This window comes from Neolamprologus multifasciatus, chromosome 17 (genome assembly GCF_963576455.1).
Source record: "Neolamprologus multifasciatus chromosome 17, fNeoMul1.2, whole genome shotgun sequence".
In the NCBI taxonomy this organism is placed as follows: domain Eukaryota; kingdom Metazoa; phylum Chordata; class Actinopteri; order Cichliformes; family Cichlidae; genus Neolamprologus; species Neolamprologus multifasciatus.
The window spans coordinates 13858963-13882561 of record NC_140455.1 but is presented as its reverse complement, the minus strand read 5'-3'; the positions used below and the strand labels follow the sequence as shown (position 1 = coordinate 13882561).

Sequence of the window (23599 nt, the reverse complement as noted above, 5' to 3'; positions counted from 1 at the left end):
GCAAATTTTAAATTTAACTTACATAACCATTTCCCTCACGATCCTTGAGGAAAGGATACTTCATTACCAGCGTCTTCACAGCTTGCACATATTCAGAATTTGAGGGATACCTGTAATATCAGAAGAAACATAAGTGTTAGAGCAACTGCTGACAAACAAACTTTATCAAGTGTCAGTTATTGTTTCTTAGTAATGTAGCGTTTATTTTCAATATGACAGATTCAGCTTTTTCTAAAGCAACAAGCTAACATTACCCTGATTAACTTACATAGTATACTGTGCCACAGCTTCATATAGAACTCTGATTATTGTGTGTCTGTCCCTTGGATTTTTATGGCACGGTTCTTTGTTGTCCAGTTTTAGTTGCAGATTTTTGGGAAATCTTAGAATTTCAAAAGAGGCTGGCAGTCTCAAAGTATTTTCATTGCTGTGAAAACAGTTAAGTGTTTGTTTTTATTGCATGAATTGAAGTATAAAACACTACAGTAACAATACATATGGTAGAAACAATGATCATATTAACTAAATCCTAAAAGTGCATAACATCCAACATGTATGCTTCAGACATACTAACTTCATTATAAATAAGAAAATACCTTATTGAAGTTGACGAAGTAGATGGTTGCCAGTCTTCTGGAGAGACAGTCTGTAGAGTCAGCGTCACTGAAGATTCCTTCATCCTTGACACAAATTGGTTGAATTTAACCTGCTTTTTGAAGGATCCTTGGAAAAGGCATGCAACCATAGTCTCAGTAAGACCGCAGTTAACTGTGTCACCATCAACCTCATTGTCTGCAAGATAAATGGTAGTACAAACTCTAAATTCCATGTAAGGATATTTATCACCACATTTTTACATGGGTAAAAACCGTATATCACACACATTAAAACCTTTTGTACAACTTCTTTCAGTTCAAAGAAATATTCATTAAAAAAATCAGTAAATTAAATAAAATAAACCAAATTTTTAGAGTGAATCCTCTCGATATGCAAAGTTTTCATTTTTAAATTTAGATGTTTGTTTGGGACTACTGGACACAGGAGAGCAGAGTCTGAGCATGCTTTTGTGCCCTTTCAAGTTTGGAAGAAAAAAAAGACTAGAATGCTGTAATTTGTTAATATTCACTACTAAGGTGACTCCTTTCTCCAGATTTCCGACAGTTTCTGCCGTCTGTTCTTTCAGACCGATTACTTATAGCGATAACACCCGCAGGACCGTATTACAAACTCAGATTACATGCTGAAAAAGTTCCCACATTGCTTAAAACGCGACTATCAAACCCCAGCTGCGACACCCTTGTTATATTTTAAACAAGTGCGGCGTCAAGATATTTCCTTTAAACGTTATATTCAGCCGCCCATGTGTGTTGATGGCCTTGGAATGGATGTAAAAACGTGATTTTATTAAACCATTAATACACTAACGGTAAACTGCATTCAGCTACCAGGGAATCAAATTTCGCGCCGTTCCGCTGCGCAGGGGTTACCGAACCCATAGACTGTGGCCGAACCACATATATAAGTTCAAACTTATACAAATACTATGTGTACATATTTTTCATTTTTCAGAACTGTGACCTCAACTTTACACATGAAACGTTTGTAAAAAGACATAATTTGAGCTAAGAGAGTGCCGAAACTAGCTAAATTGCTAATATACGTTAAGCTAGGCTAAACCAATAATTAGTAATTACGCTACATTTTTCTTTAAATAAAACTTACCTCTGAAACGCTGAGCTTCAGCTTCGGTGACATCTAAGCCCCACTCTTGTATTTTTGTTAAGAGTTCCTCGGTTGAAAGTGAACAGAGCACACCAGGACTTGCAAGTTCGTAATCCATCTCCGTCCGTTGATAAAACAAAATGGCACCTGCTGCATTTACAGAAAGTTCTAGAATCCACCAGCTATTCGTTGAGTTTCTTCTTCTACTTTTTGTTTGATGTTGTGAGGATGGGCTCAACTCGCACTCCGAGTTCAATAAGGGTGCTTTTTTGCGATTCATCCAAATAGTTATACTTTAAAAAAAAACCACTCTCTTAAAAAAATGTTTAAATGCATTTTTACTTTTTTTTCTTTCAAATAAATTCATTGTTCTTAAAGCAGCTTAAAAATAAGGGGGGTTCAGGAAATACAAAAACAACAACAGCAATGAAAATAATAAAAACACTAAAATAAAAACACTAAAATATATGCTTAAATCAATACAGTTGCAAATAAATTACTGTCAAAAAGAATTTTAAAAAAAACCTCTAATCAAAAGGAGCTTAATCAACCTGTACTTTATCTTTTGAAAGAATGGGTACAAATAAGTACTTTTCACAATTAAGGAACATGTATGTACCTTTCAGACGCTAAAAAAGGTACAGATAGTTACCCCGAGGTCCAATATTTGTCCTTAGACTGTATTAATGTCATTTTTGTACCTTGGGGCACAGTAATGTACCCCTTCCGTACCCCTATTTCTGACTGTGTAGACCGATCAATTTATCCTTACCATCTGGCTCTTTCTGTGGTCATACAACATCTGGATGGTGGACGCCAGACTCAGTAGTATTGTAAAATTATTTGATTTGAAACAATAAATAAACATTAGAGAAAAATCACAGCACCACCTTCGCCCTGAGGCATTTTTAGAAGGGTTATGAACAAACCAACACAAATGATTTATTTGCTGAAGAAAACCAGAGCTACAACATTTAATTATTGAGTAAAAGAAAACCAAACCCTGTCAAGTGGGAATTGTTGAATTGCAGTATCTAGTGGTTATTTTGTTCTTCCTTACATAAAAAAACAGATACTGGTCCAGATACCAGGACCAGTATCTGCTTTTGGATCTACTAAAGCCCTGTCCAACTCTCCTAGTCGCACTGTCTATCTCTTGGAATCTCCTCCATGCTCTTGAAACTGTACTGGGAGACACAGAAAATCTTCTGGCCATGGCCTTAATGTACCATTCAGGAGGCGTTGGACTAGTGTTGCAAGTTTTGTGTGGTCTGGGTATCACCTCATACTATGAGTAGTGACGTGGACCCTTGCCAAATGCAAAACTAGTGGGAACAAGTATTTTGAAAAGATGAGGAGGAGAAAAAATATCTATGGCCTCCACATATAAAAACCTATTTTGGGGTTGTCTTGTTGTTGCCCCTTTAGTGCACCCAGTGTTAATTTCTTTAACACAAAAGCAGATAAAATTGATTAACAACCCCCTCTGCTGCTTAACTGACCAGATCAAAATCACAGCACAGTCAACTCCAACGTAGCTCCAACATTATTGTTCATCACTTCAAAATTTGTTGCAGCATGCTTGATGCAAGCATTTCCATGAGGTGAGTGGAAACATTTCTCCAAGTGGTGAAGACGGCCACATAAAGGGCATCTACTGTCTGGAACTGTTGTCCATTTTTGTAAACTTCCCCTGCCATCCATCCCTAAAGGTTCTCAATTGGATTCAGATCAGGGGAACACGCAGGATGGTCCAAACAAGTGATGTTATTCTCCTGGAAGAAGTCCCTTGTCCTGTGGGCATTATGTGTTGTAGCGTTGTTCTATTGAAAAACCCAGTCGTTACCACATGGACGAGGGCCCTCAGTCGTGAGTGATGCTCTCTGCAACATCTCGACATAGACAGTGGCCGTTTGATGCCCCTGCACCTCCTGAAGCTCCATTGTTCCATTGAAGGAAAAAGCACCCCAGACAATTATGGCGCCCCCTCCACTGTGGCGAATAAAAAACATAAAAAAAATTGCATGCTCAAAAAATGCTTTCTCTCACTCCCATTTCCTCTTGTTGCATGTTGAAGCTCTATTTAGGACCGTCTTAAGATCCAACCATGCAAAATAGGATTTTTTTTTTGCCATTTTTCAAGTGGTGTTAAACTTTTGATTGGAAGTGTATATAGTATATAGTGTGCTGACATTCAGTGATTCTCACATTGCATGGCTTGTTCAGAACAATAGTCTTTGCTGAATTTGTGACATAATTCCAGAAATAGTATTTAACTGAACATGTGTTGAAGAAGGCAATCTGACATAAAAATAAAATAAGAATTCTTTTTCTGGTCTATAGTAAATTAACTGGCACTACCCACACCTTATGACATATATTTATGTAATCTTTGATAGGGATCCACAAATTAAATTGGGAAGGCCAGCCTAACCATACTAACTTTTTCCATCCCACTTTTTTTCTGGAAAATGTTTTTAAAAATTTAAAGGTACTGTTTTTGTCAGTAATGTTGTAATTCTGGCTCATAAAATATGAGTTTAACTGCCTCGCCTCTGAGATCAACCAGTCTGTATGGGGTAGGTGCTGGCTCTCTTGCAAAGAACTCATCTATGTAGGTTTGTTCATAATCCATTCTAAACATGCCTGGGTGTGGGTGATAGAGCACACCCATCCCCAGTGTTGGGGAGTAACGGAATACATGTACCGCCGTTACGTATTTAAAATACAAAATATGAGTAACTGTATTCCGTTACAGTTACCGTTTAAAAAGGTGTTATTTAGAATACAGTTACTTTGTTGAAATAAATGGATTACACTGCGGTACTTCCCTGTTTCATATTGTGGCGGGTCAGGCCTGTTTGGGTTTTGTTTGACAGCTATGTTCTGTTGTTCCAGGTGGCAGCATTACGGTTGCCATGGTTACAGGGTGATGCTCTCTCTCCCTGCGTGTTTCCTGGGTGAGAGAGGCCTTTTTGTTGTTGTTGTGCTAAACTAATAGGCAGAATGCTACTGGTATAGCTCTAAAGAATGTAGCATTATAGGCAGTGTAGTCCGTGCTGCAGGGAGAATGGACTGCCATACACGTTATGTGTCTGTGAGCGCAAGGAGGGAGAAAAAGGAAAAGTACGAGCTGTCATCGAGCAAAAACGGGAGCTGGATACATGTAAATATAATAATAACCACTGCAGCCAAGAAGAGTGCCTGACGAGCCCAGTTGTAAGTAAGCTATTAAGACTCGACTGTACACCGTGTTCGTGTTTTCCTTCGAAACAATAAGTTCCGTTGGAGCAGCCTTTCAACGCCTCTCTCTGTCTCTCGCTAGCAAAGTTGACCCACACAACAAAGTAAAGCTATTTTTCAGCTACGAGCCGACACAGAACCCACCATATTAGCCAGAGGTCCCTTTACTACGGTTCGGAGCCGCGGACCTTCAGTAACAGTAATAAATCACAGCAATAGTACATTCATGTAGTTGTAAACAGCATGATAATATATTAAGTAATCCAAAGTATTCAGAATACGTTACTCTCATTGAGTAATGTAACGGAATACATTACAGAATACATTTTGGGGCATGTATTCTGTATTCTGTAATGGAATACATTTTAAAAGTAACCTTCCCAACACTGCCCATCCCTATATTCTAACTGAAATCCAGTCTCTCTGGATGTCACATCTCTTTTTGCGAGCAGAATAACTGAGGCATTTATGAGATCCTGACTGGATGTCAGGGTCACTTTTTTCAGTGCTCCAGGAACAGTGAATATAAGTATCTCTCCTGCCCAAAAAGTACTGTAAAAATTTGTTAGTTTTTTGCATATTTGTCACTGTCACATATGATGCTGTGGTAATGCCAGTTAAATTAATTATTGCGTAATTACTAATAATTACTAATAAATAATTCACACAGGGACAGGTAGGTTGAGACAGCTTTTCGATATAAAACGGCATTTAGTATTTATTAGGGTTATCTTTGTCTAATATAAAAAATTGGTTAATGATCTAAAACTTGTATGACAAATGTTTTTGATTAGTCTTTGTAAGAGAATTTCTAGACTAATTTTTTGATGTCGACAAAATATTGCAACAGGAGTAAAAGGAGAAAATGTCATGTTATAAAAATGACACTATATTACAGCACATGATGTTTCATATTGGTTAAAGAAACTGTAATATACTGAGATATACTCTGTCAAACAGAAAATGATAAAGAATGAAAAACAGTTTTTACAACTGCATGGCAGAAAAAGTCATCATGCTAATTTTAGTGAAAGGTTGTTGTGACTCACATCACTTCGCTGCTCCATTGCTTCCTTCATCAACACTGCCTCAAAAACATAATGAGCACCTCAACAATTAGCTTAGTAAAAACTGCAGCAGAGTTCAAACCATTGTTGCCAAAGCAATGTGACAGGGTCAGAGTTCACTCACACAGACTCATTGTGTGTGTGACAACTGATGAGTTAGGTGGCCTTTGCTTCTTAGACGTGACCCTTGCAGTGATTCCTATTTTCTGAATTTGGAATTGTGTCCTCACAAGTGAATGTTAACGCACATTGTGACTTTGCCATAGCACACGTTTGTAAATGTAATGAGATGCCTTAACAGGCACTGCAATTCCAGGCAGACCCTTCAAGCCACATGCACACATATCTAATTTATACACGTCCTTTCTGTGCCATATGTTAGGATATGCTTCTGTGAGCAATACAGGTCAAGAGCTCATTGGCAGGCCAGGAACATTTACCACACATATTTGCTCGGCACATCCATCCTCTGCTACGCTTGGAGACTCCTTTGTCAATCCAATTATTCCTCATATTGCTGCAGGGAACGTTTGGTTTCCTTATCACAAGCAAACACGTGCATTGAATTTGCAGAAAGTTAAAGGCAGGAGCAGGAAGAATGTAAATATATAGAAACAATGGGCTTAGTAGCAAACCTCAGGCTAAGCTTTGGTTCAATTTGAGATGAACCATCGAGGATTACATGGTTTAATTTGTGGGATTGTGTGTGAGTTTTGCTGAAGGCTGTGAGTGCAGACCAGGTGGTCCAGCTTAATCCAAGGTTTCTTAACACACAGACTCACATAAATATTATAAAATAATCTATGATCTAGATCTTGAGTATATTATTTTTTCAGTGCCTCTGAGTTTGTTAGTCTCATCTCCATGTTCTGTCTTCAGCATCTTTGTGTCTGTTTACCTTCAGTCTCCCAAGTCCGTCCATGTCTGTTTCTCCAGTTGTGTACCCGTGTCTGGTTTGTTTGTGTTTCTGTATTTTCAGTCTTTGTCTCTGTCATTGCCTGGTTCTAGGGACCCAGGGCTCATGTATTTTAGTGTATGTTGTTTATGTTTATATTTTCCGTGTGGTGTTTTGGCTTTCTCTCCTTTTTTCTCCTGGTTTCTCCATGTGAGCTTCCGGAGGTTTTGGTTCGCTGAGGAGACTGAAGTGAAGTGTTTCTGCACTAGAGACAGCCACACCTGCCGCTCGTCCTCCTCTGCCAGCTGCAGCAGATTACGCTCTAAGCGGTATTAAAGACTGCAGCTGAGCTGAGGCCGACGCTGGACTTTTGTATAAACCTTCGAGATAATAGATTTCCTGCTAACCTTAATGTGTTTGTGTTACCAGGAATCTGGAGCGGAGTGTGTTTTGAAGTCACGGTGTGGGAATAGGAGTTTTTTGGAGTCGCCACTTTTCATCTTTCACGGACATCTGCACTGTGTGGGATTCAGGGAGAATCGCCACAGGACCACAGTGCCTGGATTTTGTATATAGTTGTGTGTTTTCCACCCCCTGTCAATAAATCCACTGTCCTTCAGTAAGAGTCTTGTTTGGGCCCTACTTTCACTGCAACTCCACGGTCTGCCGTCGCAGCCCGTGACAGTCTCAGTGTTGGCTTACCTTTAGTTTATAGTTTCATCTTAAGTTTGTAGTCAGTAATCTGTTTATATCTTGATCTATATTCATAGTTTTTAACATTTTGTAGTAACACATTTGTTTGTAACACTCCCCCCACCCCCCGCTTTTTTTTACCATCCAATTTATCCAACCTATCTCTGCAGCCTATCACAGGGATCATGGGATGAAAGGGAAATCTAGGACAGCTCCACTAAACTAACTAACATTTTGTTTTAATCAAATTTGTATTTTTATAGAACAAAACAATAACTGACACAAGAGGAGAAAAGAAGAAACACATACACAAATTCTTGTATGTATGCTCATTATGACCAATTTTTGAGACTCTCGTCACTGGTGACTGCATGACAAATACTCCTCCAGTATTCCTCATCTTAGGCTTTGACTTCCTCGACACCACAGTCCTAACTGCTTTATAATTATATACATATTGTCACAGATTAGTAGGCAGAGGACTCACTCGCAGGACTCTGAAGTTTAGAGAGAAGGTGAGGGTTTATTTGCAATGTGACACCAAGTGAGAATATATACATATATACAGTGGAACAGATAACACGGGGCTCCAGGGAGTAGGGCAGGGTCCGAAGGGAAGGTCCAAGACGGGGGTACACACACGCTCTTCTTCAACTTGATCCGTAACTCACTCCAAATGCCCACACCAAAAAGCTCACGCTCACTCACACACATCCACAGAAATCCAGACGGCAGGGAAGACGGGCAGGGAGTCTAGAAGGCCTGTACACAGAGAAAAAACAATGTCAGGAGGAAACTCTAGGAGATCAAAGGGAACACTTTCATGGGCTAGGCTACACTGACGCTAGGTAGTGTGACGATCCAGCGATGAAGCAGCCTCTCTTGCCATCTTAAGTAGTCTGCCAGGATCAGTGTGAATGAGCCACAGGTGCGTGTTCAGGGCGGGTTCAGAGGTGGGGAATCAAGGTCCAGTTCCGCCCTGGTGGGAGAGGCTAAGACAAAAAATACACACACCACGACCTCTCCAGATCTTGAGAACCATGACACATATATAGATATGAGAAAGGAAATGCACTTCATAATGCCAGAAGGTTTGCTGTTCTAAGATGCTTTTCAGAACAGGAAAGACCACTTTGCTTCTTTGTTAAAAAAAAACAACAAAACAAAAACTAAAACAAAAAACCAGTAAATTATTAACATAGTGCAAAACTAATGAGCCCAGTTCTTTCATTTGAGTGAGAGAGTGGTGGTTTGAGAACAGACTCACATGGATACTGAGAGAAGCTTTTTTAAATGTAAAAAAGCTGCTTTGTTACCTTGTCTCTATTTTTACTCATCTCTCGTTCCCATCTGTCTTTCTTTATTTAAGCTGTCCTCAGTTCTTCTTCACTCAGTTTTTGTTTCTTTATTTTTTATCTTATTTTTTTTTTATCATTTAGCATTTTCAAATTAACGAGACAGCTACTCTTCCTATCACACACACATACACAGACACAAAATATATCCTCCTATGGAGAAGAATTTGGATGTGAGGAATATTTCACAGTAAAAGCAAAAGATATTTTCCATTCAAGACACATGCGATGCACAATAAACGCATACACACGTACATATGGAACAGACTGATAACAAGGATGTATGCAGTGAAGCGGCAATGCTGATGCTCTTATCTCTGACAGGAAAATGCTAAAGGAACTTGAAAAGTGCTCGTGGGCTTGGTGAAGAAAGCCATGTATTCCATGCAATTAGTGAAAGGAATGCACATTTAGTACATAAACACCATCCACATTTCACAGTGTTCTTTCTTTTTAATGGCACCAACCTTGATTTAAAATACGAAATGAGAGGTGACACTGGAATGCCTACATGTACTACATGTTCACCATGCTTTTAGGATGTGAGAGTCATGAGAAATTAATGACAGACAAGCCAGGAGAGGAGAGGGAGGTCGATGTCATAGAGCACAGGTGTAGTGCTGGTACAGTGTTGCTGAGTACAGAGGCTGGCCTAATATTTTCCAGAATATTTTTTCTCTCTTTATCCTTTACTCTCCCCCATTTATCATTCAAGCACTTTCCCCAGTCTGTGCCACAAACCTCCCTAGCAAAAGAAAAATTAAACCTGCAGACGAAAGAAAAAGATGAGGAGTGACATCACTATGGATCAGTGGATCACTGCACTGTGATGCTGCAGTCATCACAGAGGTACATTATTGCAAGAAAACACTCTACTTCATTCAATATCTGCATGCTGGGCTTTATTGTTTCATTTGCATTAGAAGTATCACCTCAAAAATCTCTTAAATCACATTACACTGCACAGAAATTAAATCAGAGGCCACATGTTGCTATTTGCCCCTTTTGTGTTATTGTGTGAGGAAGCTGAGTGATAACCTCAGTGAATACAGCCATAAATAAAGTGAAGATGGCCTTAGGTACACTAAATTGAGATAAATGGAAAGATTAGAATGACACTAAATTTGAGAAGAGGAAAAATACGGAGGAAAGACGAAGTTTGTCAAATGTTTAGGCTTTTGGTTTATGTATTTGATAAAGCTCTCCATAAATTTACCAACCAATTTATCAACACGCTTCCAAAAACCTTTTTACTTTGAAGGCAAACTTTCTCTGCTTTCAGCTCTCAGTGTTCTTTTTAACTTTTACTTTAGTTGTTGGTGAACAAGATACTGATTTGCAGTGTTGAATTTCATTACATATCTTCATTCAATATGGCAAAGAACACAGCAGCTGCAGTGCTGCATAGATCCTTCCAGACAGTTGTGTGATTATATATTTTGTTTAGTACTGTGAATCAATTAATATTGTATAGTCATAATGAAAGGATGTGTTTACATATACAGATGTATATCCAGTACATGTAGTGGGGGGTGTTAGTGCATCTCAGTTTCAGGGGGAGAGCTAATCTGGGCAACAACTGTAAAATTACAGCATACAGTAAAAAATAATAACAGAACCACTTAAGCCTGTATAAATGATGTTCCTGATACAGCATTAAAGCATCCACATCAATATCATGTTAAGTGCATCTATATCACTCACTGAACATCCATCTATTTTCTTACTTGCTTCCAACTTAAGACATAGACAGGCATGGGACAGGGAACACCCTGGAAAGGTCTCTAGTCCATCACAGGGCTAACATGGAAAGATAGACGATGACTTCTTAGAGATGGCATTAGATTTTCAGCTGTGTCCTACACACAACAACATCAACCTCAGGACCCAGCATGTTTAATATAGGGGAGGTGTGATGAGCTGATCGAGCTCAGGTGTGTCAGCCTCCCCCGCAGCCTCGCTACAAACCACGCCCCGCCACAGTTATTGAAGAATCTACCAGTTTTAAATACTTTCTTATAAAATACCCTTAATGGCTTTAAAATAAACTTTATAACCGATGTCTGAATGAATTGAAGCTCGAAGTTACCCACAGTTTACCCATTTTTAGTCAGGCAAGCACTCTACCAGCAGCGCAGTGTAGCACACCACTCTGCAAAAACTGCTCATGACCAGTTTAAGCAACATGACAAAGAACTACAGCTCAGATTCCACACACCTGCGATTCCAGTCTTATTAGGTATCCAAAAGATTTTCAATAGCAAGTCTGTTCCATAGGGGCCTCACAGGGTCCAGATAACTTACAGTACCTTTTATTAAGTGTTGTTCGGTGTTTTGACTTTATATTGTAAGTAAATGTTTAATCCAAGAAGCATTTTTCACTAGCTGGGCCCAAGTCCTCATTTTATGTTTGGCAGCGTTTTGGAGATTAAGTATTGGAATTTCAGGAAAGGGACCACGCCTCCATACATGCTCTTTCTGGTTCTCATCTATACAGGTTCCCCCAGCCCTACAAGCTGTTCATTCTCATTTACGTGCCCCACCTTACCTCCCCTTTTCAATTCTTTAACTTCTTCACTTCTATTTAGTACATGGGGATCTGCAAGGCCTGGGAGCCGCCACCAGTCCCATTCGAGGCTTTCCTCAAACCGCAGCTCAATTAATGTCCAAGCCATTCACCTTTACCTACTAAAACGCTGTCAAACATAAAATTAGGGTGTGGGCCCAGCTAGTGGATTAGTACATAAAGGTGAAAGGCTTGGACGTGAATTGAGCTGTGGTTTGGGGAAGGCCTCGAAGGAGACTGGTGGCGGCACCCGGGCCTAGCAGATGCCCTTGTACCAAACAGAAGTGAAGAAGTTAAGTGTTTGGAGGCGTGGTCCCGCTCCTGAAATTCCAATACTTAATCTCCAATTATACTTGGAAAACCTCCTCAGAGCTCACAATTGAACCTGGTGGTGGAAACAGTCTGTTAGATGGGTCACATCACTCAAGGAAACCTGAAAACTGAAAGAACACCTTTCTGACCAGGTGAACATGGAACATGGAAAAATAATGTAGGGAATTAAATAGTAGAATATATCAAGATTTGCAACATTCTCACACTGCATCATCAAGTTGTAGTTCATAACATGCCAAAAGAGTGTAGTGTTAAAAGTTGAGTGCTTTTGAAATTTCATAGCAATTCCCTGATTAACTTCTACCCTGAACATGATTTATTAAAATCAACAGCTTTCATTTCGTGGGACCACGCATGCTTGAAGTAAAATCTGCAATCATTAAGCATCAAGAAAGTACTGAAACGTTTCACTGGATGAGTGTGAATTCAGCTGATGGCCCTAGACAGAAGAGCTCCAGAGTCCACCAGAGTAATCTTGGGCTCTCTTCCACAGGATGTCTTTTCTCTCACCCCAACCGGCCGCCCGTCCGGTTTCTTCCTGTTAAAAGGGAGTTTTTCCTTCGCACTGTCGCCAAAGTGCTTGCTCATCGGGGGCCATATGATTGTTGTTTTTTTTCCTCTGTATGTATTATTGTAGGGTCTACCTTACAATATAAAGAGCCTTGAGGCGACTGTTGTTGTGATTTGGTGCTGTATAAATACAACTGAATTGATTTGAAAGGTATTGATCATCAAGAAAACACATGTTTCTTAAAACAAACTAGTAAGGCAGTCAGTCCAGTTGTTGTGGAAATATTCAGTCTGGAACAAAGTGGTAAACATATTTCTATGAGGCCATGCTGCTACTGTTTAAACACAGAAACATGTTCAGGTTCACAAAACCACTGAGAAAACAAGCATGCCTAAGAAAATAAAGCTGCATGTGAACAGGAGATTGAAGAAGAGGCTTTGGTAACAGAATGATCCTGTACCAGGCTGGTAGTCATGTGACTGAGAGACTGAAGTCTTTGTGTGTATTTCTCTCTCTCTCTCCCTTTCTCTGAGCATGTGTCTGTGTCAGTTGCGATGAATAGCTGTGTCCTGCAGGGTGTTTCAGGGACAGACACTGTGATGATGGCAGAGCAGAAGTTGTTCAAATGAAAACTGACTGTGAGCCTAAAGTTCAGCAGCAGCACGGACTTCACAATGTATTTCACTTCAACATACTTAACTGTCACATTTATAAAAATACTATTAGTCAGTTAGTTATCTTCCCTTTAAAAAAAATTCCATCTCTTGAATTAGACTCAGCATTTAAGAAAATGCTTTCTCCCTTTGCTGTCCATGTGGATTGTCTCTTGCTTACATGGTTTTCTGGGAAAAGATTTGAAATTATTATTTTATATTTACAAATAGTCCCCAACAACCTCATGAAACTTAGATACTGTCATGAATTGTTAGGTGCGGGACTCAATCACATGACTCCAAAACTGGTAAAAAAAGTGAAGGGGTTTTCAGTTAATATCTCATCACTTTTCCCCCCTGCCTTTTTCCCTCTCCCTTCAAATGTGGAGCGTGTCAATTCAAATCAAGGCCGGCCCAGATCTTAGTCTAAAAATGCATACATCAGTAGATGTTAAGAAATAGCGATTCATGAGTTTCCAGCCTAGCGGATGGCAGTGTAAAATGTGAGCTTGACATTTAGATTACAAGTCAAGCATGAATTAAATCTCATTTGAAACACACGAGTCTCTATAGACCTACATGGTAATACCCATAAATATGAAGTTTTTGACCTTTCATGCTGCCATTTAGAGTACCTTATCATTAGTTAACAAAATCCTTGTCTACATTCCCCCCAGTGGGATTGCTTTATACTATTGTATTTTGCAAATTAAGGCTTTTTAATATAATATGCAAGAGATTGATGGAACAAAATGTTCATTGAGCACCATTTTGAAAATCAAATCAGTAACTTGAACAGCTGCTTTCTAGTAGGTGTCATGTAGGCATCTCCTGATCTTGAAGTCAAATGTTAAGAGGAGATTGTGCTCATTTCAGCCATGTGATCTCCATGAATTCATTAAAGTTCTGAATGAAATCTTTGTCAACTGTGTGACAAAGGGCTCACATTTTCAGTGTTGCTGGACAATCCTGTAGTGCTGCAATCTATGTACTGCATGTTACCAAATTATGTGGCTACAAACAAACAAAAACAAACAAACAAGCTTTATTCGTCACATACACAATCACGACAATGGATTGGTATTTATAAAAGAAGAGAAAAAATGTATTTATTTTTACCAGGCTGTGCTGGTAGTGCTTGTCAAGTGAACATAAAGGTATATCTGCAGTTTTGCCAGGAACACTATAGTCAAAAGAAGATTTAAAAAAAAAAGATCATGTTTATATTTTCAGTCATTTATATTTGGCAGTTTGGGTGCCAAATATAAATGTTTATGTGACAGACAAGTCTCTCAACTGAGAAACATTCTCCATCGCTTCTCTCATTCCCCTTTACCCCTTCCATCTTCACCCAATTAGATGGTATAGAGCAAGGATAGAAAGATGAGGCAATGAAAGGCTGAATAGATGGAGAGAGGAGGGAGGAGAGGCAAGGCGAGAGCACAGTAGGAGGTCAAGGGAAAAAGATCAAATGAAAGTGGAGCTCAGTATGGAGGGATTGATTAAAGAAGAGTAGGCTGCACATGAAAAAACATGTAATAAAACTGGACTGCATGGTCCTTTCACCAGCCTCCCATTTCAGCTGCCCCCTCCCTGCCTTTAAGCCTAAAATGATGCAACATGCAATCAATAATGAATGTGTAAATTTTACATTATTTATGCACCATCAGACTTATACATTCAGTTCTTTATATGAATCCTATATGGATGAATAACACACTCATTTACACCCAACAAAGAGCTAACATCATCTGAACATTAGGGTGAGGGGGTGAAAATAATTAAACACTGACTGAAATCGGCTCATATAGTAATTTACCAAGAGTAAGGGAGAAGAGACCTCCCCCACCCTCATTCAGATCTGGCGTTTGGAACTATTTTGGTCTTCATGTGAAGTATGAATTGATGGTAAGACAAAAGTAAAACAGTATGTTGGATGTGCCACGCAATGCTCAATTACATTGGTGGGAACTAGTGTGTTAGCGCAGTTAGCTCGTTAACGTGTTGACACTGTCCAGCCTCATGCACAGGGCGATCCGCGGTAGCTCGTTAACGGAGATTTGCCCTGTTGTGGTGTTAAAGTCATTTCAACGAGATTAACGCTGACAGCACTAGTGGGAACACGACGAATATAACTGCACATTTACGCCGACATCATCCTAGTGCAAAGACAAGTGGAAGCAGACAAAAACAACAAGCACGCATGCTACAAACTTTACCCGAGTCATTTAGACAGCCGTTAGCACATGATTCTCCTTATGGGAACCTGATATGTTTAATATGCTGCTGAGAATATAGCCCAGAAGAAGCGTATAGTATAGCTTTTATTTTGGAAAGAGCCATTTCTCTGTAATAAACTCTCTTTTCCAAAGATGAGTGATTTCTCGATCAGATAGATTTATTTTTTTTATTACTTTGTTGTTTCAGCAACATTACATTTAAAAACTGTACTTTTGAGTTAAAATATGAATGTATAATTTTAATAAATGACAATTAAAAAAGGCATGAACATTTTTTTGTATCGAAAAAATATCGAACCGTGACACCAAAGTATCGAACCGAACCGTGAATTTTGTGTATCGTTGCACCCCTAATATATATATGTGTGTGTGTGTGTGTATAGATAGATAGATAGATAGATAGATAGTGTAGAAATGTTTAGCTTATTTTAGCGTTTAGAAATGTGTTAACATAGAATGTAGAATTATTGTAGACATACTGACACTGCCCTCAATGTGATAAAGGCCTGACTGTCATGAACTTAGGAGTAGATTGTAGGAGACCCCTCCCCCAGTTGGACTGTGAAAGGTCTCAACATTTGACCTGGATAACTGTGGTCTGGAAGGGAAATGGGTTTTTTATGACCTCTAGGGAGTCACCTACACCCACAGTGTTTTAACTGTCACGCACACACATCCACACGCACACTCACTCATGTGCACACACATACATACAGGTATGCGTACACAGTCACACACGAGCACTCACATAGACACAGACACAGAGTTTGCAGCACACCGTAGGGGGGTTTTATGATGGGGACACCTCTATAAAGCTGGCTGTAACTAACAAAGGGGTGAAGATTTTGCAGAGGGACACACCGGCTTCGTCTTCCCTTCTAGAAGTGCATGCTTAAATGAAGATGAATAAAGATGAATAAAAGTTTTGTGAAAATGACTACTGAGTTCCGGTGCCGTCTCTGGAAGTTTCGACAAATAAAAGAACAGGGGTAAAACTGATTTCGTAACAATAGATAGATAGATGAGCAAGAACTAAACTCTAACCTTTTGAGATAAAGATCATCATTAGTTAAGGCTCTAATTCTAACTCAGCCCATGCTATACAATTGTTGTTTTTAACAAGTTTTATTCCAAATCTGAATAACTGGAGAACAAAAAAAAAATTAAAGGAACACTTTGAAAACACATCAGATCTCAATAGGAAAAATCATGCAGGCTATCTGTACTGATATGGACAGGGTAATGTGTGAACAAAAGGATGTCATATTGTTTGATGGAAATGAAAATGATCAACCTACAAAAGTTGAATTCAAAGACACTTTGAAAATAAAAGTGAAAAAATTATGTGGTGGGCTAGTCCATTTTTCTCACGTTTGCAGCAACTCAGAATTGTACTGAGTAGTCTGTATGCCCCCCAAGTAACTGTATGCATGGCTGACAACAATGGATGGAACATGTTTTCCACCTTCTAGCATACCTGAATAGATAAACCTGCTTTGTGTGTATCAAAAAATAATTCCACTACACATCAGTACATTTCTTCCTCATACTCTAATCCGTCATTGCAACCATGGCAGTGTTCCCAACTAATCCTGATTACTAAGTGCTCATTTTTGTGTTTATTTTGAAAATTAAACGACTAAAGCACTAAATGTTACAAAGGTATTAATTTATATAAATATGATTTGTGTGTGTGTGTACTGTCATGATACATACCATACTGTAATCCAAGGTGTCTTTTGAACAAATTGTAAGATGTAATGGTGCTATGATCTCCTAAACTGAGCAGCAAATGTATTTGGTTCCTGCCCACACTAGTAATTCCAAGTCTACCAAATACAAGCCAATTACACCTAAAACATCTCATATCTTCCAACAGACTGTATCTGCCATCACATTTGTGATTTATGTGAGGAAAATCCACAGCAGAATTCCAGAGAGATTCCAGTCATGACCAAAAGACAGTGGCATGAATTTGTGTTTCATGCTCTTTGTGTTTATTTGATATAGCAACAAATAATCACAAGTATTTCATATGTTTCAAAAACCTTTAGTGGCACAGAAATGAAAATTCAATTTTGGCATTCATGCCACAGGGAAAAATTTTGGCTATGGCTGTACATCAACCAGAGTGAATAGGGGAGGGGGAAAGTGGTTGAAAAACTGGTGTGTGTATTGATTGCACTCAACGAGAAGCACAAGACCGTCTGACCTGACAGAGGAGGAGGAGGAGAAGTCAAAGGCATCTCCTTTGCCTTCAGAACTCAATTCATGTCCTATCAACCTTAACCTGATATCATCAGCTACCTTCCTCAGTGGTGATTAAACATAGACATGATTGAGTATTTCCTCAAACAACAACACATGCTGTACAACTCTTCTGGAGATTTGCTGCAGTATCAATCAAAATACAATCTAAATATTAAATATAAGCCACTAAATAAATAAATAATTTTTGATTACTGTGTCTTCCCTGTCAGTGTCTATATGAAACCATATATACTATAAATTAGATTTTTTAAATTCAAAAATGACAATGTTGAGTAAAAAGAGCCATTAATAATCATTTTTCTAATTTCACAAAAATGGCTAAGTTGTGTTGGTTGGCCACACCTGTATCTGACGTCTCTGACTAACAACACAACTTGTTGTCCAAATGGGTGTAGAATGAAATTCAATATATTAAATTTGCCTCATAGTTTTTCTTCTTCACATAGTTCTCTAAAGGCTTACAGACACAAACTCACTCTTTACATGCACTTTTAACACACAGACATGCCTACACAAATACTCAAAGATGAGCACACACCAAATCTCATAGAAAGCACTTGTTTAGGAAAAGCATTAAAAAAGTGCTTTTGTGAATGGGGCAAGTTGTATACAGCACTTTGAGAGCTCAGTTATTGCAGTCAATTTACCATGATAGCTGCTTGGAATACAGTTTGAAGAAACATCAGATCATAACTTTACTATCATCAAAGAATATGATGAGAAACATTCCAATATAACTACAAACCCTAATATTGAGTCTCGGCAGCAGACAACATATCAGCAGATATCAGCAACATATTAGCAACAGCTCGACACAAAGATCTACACACTGCAACAATTATATAAATATGTCTCTAACAAAAATATTTCTCCTATATTGTTCTCACACGGTTGCATATTTCCTTTTTTTTTTTTTAAATCCTGTCCTTCCTGTCAGTTTTAGCAATTACAATTGTCATCTGAATGCATTGTGGTGCCAAACACACTTTGCTTTTCCAAGAACAATATATAAAATCTCTATAGACTCCTCTTGTTCATGTGAATCTTTTTTCTGTTTATTTCTTGCACTACTTCCAAACACTTTGTTCTTCAATTTGTGCCTTTTCTATTGTGTGCCTTTCTCTTCCTTTATATATATTCTTCTAGTTTGTATATATTCCACTTGACTGCACATATTTTTTATTTATTCCTGCTGTCTGATCATTTAGATTTTATTCTTGCAGAGCTGGTGTGGAGCAACCATAATTTCATTATACACGTACAATAACAATAAACTGATATTCTATTCTATTATTCATTTAAATTTGTTTTATTTCAGTTATTACATTATATGTGGCAAATGGCTAATGCAGGACAGACGGGGGGGGGGGGGGGGGGGGGAAGAAAAAATAGTGGAAAATTGTCACGATCCTGGCTCGTTGACCCAGCGTTTTGTGTTCATTAATTCTTATTTTGTATTAGTTCTTAGGGTTTGGTTCTTGTGTTTAGTGCTTTAGTGTTTTATCAGTCCTACCTGTGTCTTTCCTCTGTGCTCTGTTCGTGTCCCCGAGTTTGTGTTGTAAAACAGTCTAGCTGTTTCCTGTTTTACTTTGAAGGTTTGTGTCTCGGTTTGTGTCTCGTTGTGTCTAATTAGGTTAGACACAAGGACCCTCCTGTGTGTCATTCCCTCATTACCTTGTGTGTATTTATAGTGTGTGCCTTGCCACGTCGTCTGCATTACTGTGTGTTTCTCTGCCCTGCTTTCTCCGTGTCTTTCCTGTGTAATTCAGTTCAATTGAATTTAATTTATATAGCGCCAAATCACAACAACAGTCGCCTCAAGGCGCATTACATTGTAAGGTAGACCCTACAATAATACATACAAATGAGCACAACTAGAAAAGCAAACTGTGTTGCCAACTTCTGCACCTGTCAGAAAAAGCAAACATAAAACACCTGGAACACAAAAATTAATAAATGCACAGAAACATGAATCAACAGTCTTCTTGTGTGTACTTGATCGTACACAAATGTACAAACCGGATTCCAAAAAAGTTGGGACACCAAACAAATTGTGAATAAAAACTGAATGCAATGATGTGGAGATGGCAAATGTTAATATTTTATTCAGAATAGAAGGTAGATGACAGATCAAAAGTTCAATCCGAGAAAATGTATCCTTTGAAAGGAAAAATATGTTGATTCAAAATTTCACGGTGTCAACAAATCCCAAAAAAGTTGGGACAAGTAGCAATAAGAGGCTGGAAAAAGTAAATTTGAGCATAACGAAGAGCTGGAAGACCAATTAACACTAATTAGGTTAATTGGCAACATGATTGGGTATAAAAAGAGCTTCTCAGAGTGGCAGTGTCTCTCAAAAGCCAAGATGGGTAGAGGATCACCAATTCCCACAATGTTGCGCAGAAAGATAGTGGAGCAATATCAGAAAGGTGTTACCCAGCGAAAGATTGCAAAGACTTTGCAGTTATCATCATCAACTGTGCATAACATCATCCGAAGATTCAGAGAATCTGGAACAATCTCTTTGCGTAAGGGTCAAGGGCGTAAACCCATACTGGATGCCCGTGATCGCCGGGCCCTTAAACGACACTGCACCACAAACAGGAATGCTACTGTAAAGGAAATCACAGAATGGGCTCAGGAATACTTCCAGAAACCATTGTCAGTGAACACAATCCACCGTGCCATCCGCCGTTGCCAGCTGAAACTCTACAGTGCAAAGAAGAAGCCATTTCTAAGCAAGATCCACAAGCTCAGGCGTTTTCACTGGGCCAGGGATCATTTAAAATGGAGTGTGGCAAAATGGAAGACTGTTCTGTGGTCAGACGAGTCACGATTTGAAGTTCTTTTTGGAAATGTGGGACGCCATGTCATCCGGACCAAAGAGGACAAGGACAACCCAAGTTGTTATCAACGCTCAGTTCAGAAGCCTGCATCTCTGATGGTATGGGGTTGCATGAGTGCGTGTGGCATGGGCAGCTTGCATGTCTGGAAAGGCACCATCAATGCAGAAAAATACATTCAGGTTCTAGAACAACATATGCTCCCATCCAGACGTCATCTCTTCCAGGGAAGACCCTGCATTTTTCAACAAGATAATGCCAGACCACATTCTGCATCAATCACAACATCTTGGCTGCGTAGGAGAAGGATCCGGGTACTGAAATGGCCAGTCTGCAGTCCAGATCTTTTACCTATAGAGAACATTTGGCGCATCATAAAGAGGAAGGTGCGACAAAGGAGGCCCAAGACGATTGAACAGTTAGAGGCCTGTATTAGACAAGAATGGGAGAGCATTCCTATTTCTAAACTTGAGAAACTGGTCTCCTCCGTCCCCAGACGTCTGTTGAGTGTTGTAAGAAGAAGGGGAGATGCCACACAGTGGTGAAAATGGCCTCGTCCCAACTTTTTTGGGATTTGTTGACACCATGACATTTTGAATCACCATATTTTTCCCTTAAAATGATAACTTTTCTCAGTTTAAACTTTTGTTCCATGATTTATGTTCTATTCTGAATAAAATATTGACATTTGCCATCTCCACATCATTGCATTCAGTTTTTATTCACAATTTGTTTGGTGTCCCAGCTTTTTTGGAATCCGGTTTGTACTTGATAACGAGGGGGAGCAGCAATAACACTCTCCAGGAGCCAGAGGCAGACAGAGAAGGATCCAGGAGAACCCAGACAACTACGCCATCCGTTATCTGGCACCTCAACACCCACTCACATCTTGCGTCAGGTGACCAAAATTAGTAACAGAATGAGATGGGGCAAGGTCCCACAGTGGTTTCACCTGAAATCTGGTGATAATGACCCATGCCTTTATTCACAACTTGGCTCATGTTGCATAATTAATTAATCTGCAGGATTTTCAGGCTATAATCAGCACAGATGTTTCTGTGTACACTGCAAGCCACTTGATTATGACTTTCTATAAGCCCTGCCTGCTAGCATTTTATACCCTGCTGTTATGTGCTGGGTTTTATCAGGGGCAGCTTTGCAAAGGATGCACCTGAGAACTTTCCTCGGCTGTATCCCAATTCAGGGTCTGCAGCCTTAAAGTACGCAGCCTCAACGATCCTCAAGGGCCGCGTACTTAAAGACCGCTAAGGCCGGAAGTGCGAAGCTTGTGAAATGGGACAGTCTAGCCTCGGTTGCGCTGCCCAGGTTGCCTAGCAACCATGATACTAACAGCTGGAAATGTTTCATACAGCTTTGTTTGACAGAAATGAAGGAGAAAATCTTTTGTTCATTTGTTTGTTTGTTTCTACATGAGCTCTGATCATTCTCTGTAAGATTAAGGTCAGCTATTGAACTGCGTATATTTTGAAGTAAAGGCTTTAAAACCAAGTTAGTACAAACGTCACTAATGTCACATAACTTTGCCGACATGTGGCCAACAGTAATGTTTTAATGTTCTTCATTATTAAACATTTGCACGTAAATAAGTGACATAATATTCAGTACTTACTTAAAGTTTACTCTTCGGGCGCCCCTCATCCGCCGTTTTTTTTCGGCAAAATTATCCACACCCACCGCCGCGCTGTGCATTCTGGGATATGTTGGGCCACGAAGTCTACACCGCCACATCCTTAAAATTCAGGGAAATTAAGGACGCATTTGAGGGCCGCATTTCGAGGGAGGGATACAGCCCTCGTCTGGTAGACCCCAGCCATGTAGAGGACGTGGCTCCATATCTGTAGCCAATCAAGTCAATTATCTCAATGAGAGGCTTCAGGCCTATGCTGCTTTATTCTCCTGCATTCTGTCTCTCCGGTATACATTTCAAGGGACTGGCCAAGGCTGTGAGTCATAAAAGCAATCGTATGAAGGTGATTGGTAATATATCTCTCATGTGAGCCCCTCCATGATTGACCAGCTTATAACAGAATGCTCATATTTAGCTTGATTCAGTTATTTTTATATTAGTCCTGTCAGCGTTAATCTCGTTAAAATGAGGTTAACGCCATAACCGCATTAACACAGCATATCTCCGTTAGCGACTTAGCGCTAGATTTGCCGCATTACTGCAGCCAAAGCTGACAGTACCAAAGTCTAGTGGTCCTAGTTTCAGTAATTATGCAAATGTAGTGCTTATTAGGTTGGAGAAACCTGCAGTCAGGTGTGACTGAAGAAGTCATTTGGATGAGTGACGAAATGTTTCTCCCACTGAAAATGCTAGGTTCAGGTGAACAAATTCAACTGACAATTAAAAAAAGACAATAACTAAATAAATACTAATGAAAGAGGGGAAAAAATGATGAAATGTATTGACATGTCAACAAGCTAAAAATGTTCTGAAGACATGAGATCCAGTCAGAATGTATTAAGTTGTGTAGAAGGCGGACACTTTTGAAATTAATGTAATCAGAAGTAATGTCTTGGTTCAGTATGTTTAGACGCATAGATGTGCATGTTCTACTCTCAACAAACAGGGTGGGAAGGGTGAGCCTCCTGTCGTTCCTGTTTCTCATAAAATGCCAACTCTTGGGAGGAAAAGAAGATTAACAATATGAACACACGTAGCACTTGATGTCAAGAAAGCAACTCTCAACTGAATCAACTAAAAGAACTTATATGCCTAAATTATGACTTAAACTAAAGTTTGACGTGTGCCATCTGGCTTCATAGATAGATAAAGTTAGGCATTTTCTGCACAGGAATGAAAATGCATATCCCTTTTAATGATACTGCCCTAGGGAAGCATGCACATAGAATTGGCCCCAGGACAGAACCCTGTGCAACTCCATAATTAACCTTGTAATTAACTCACACCGTGTGTGAAGAAGACTTTTTGGCATTTTTGTAACTGAACGTTCCTAAAGGCATACATGCAACAAGTACTGTTTTGTCACTATCAGCTTGGGCAAAGACAATTGCCATTACAGCAATAAAAGGGGAAGACAACTCAGCAGAGATTTACTTGACATACGGCAAGGCAGATGGACTGCACAGGGAACACTGAAAGACAAAAGCACAAATGGAGACATGATAGACAGATCAGAAAATTAACAATAACTGAAGACTTAACAATTGAATATACAAATG

At 39.3% G+C, this 23599-nt stretch overlaps 1 protein-coding gene across 1 annotated transcript; it reads right to left on the bottom strand.

The window, feature by feature from the left end:
* Positions 1-13: 13 nt before the first annotated feature.
* On the bottom strand, positions 14-2017 carry LOC146499078 (uncharacterized). The gene is made up of 4 exons (XM_085138348.1): positions 1723-2017; positions 597-792; positions 269-427; positions 14-110 (listed from the first exon to the last, which is right to left on the bottom strand). Exons 1-4 carry the CDS (start codon positions 2000-2002, stop codon positions 14-16), a joined length of 732 nt encoding a protein of 243 aa, XP_084994474.1. The 5' UTR covers positions 2003-2017.
* Between the last annotated feature and the right edge of the window lie 21582 nt (positions 2018-23599).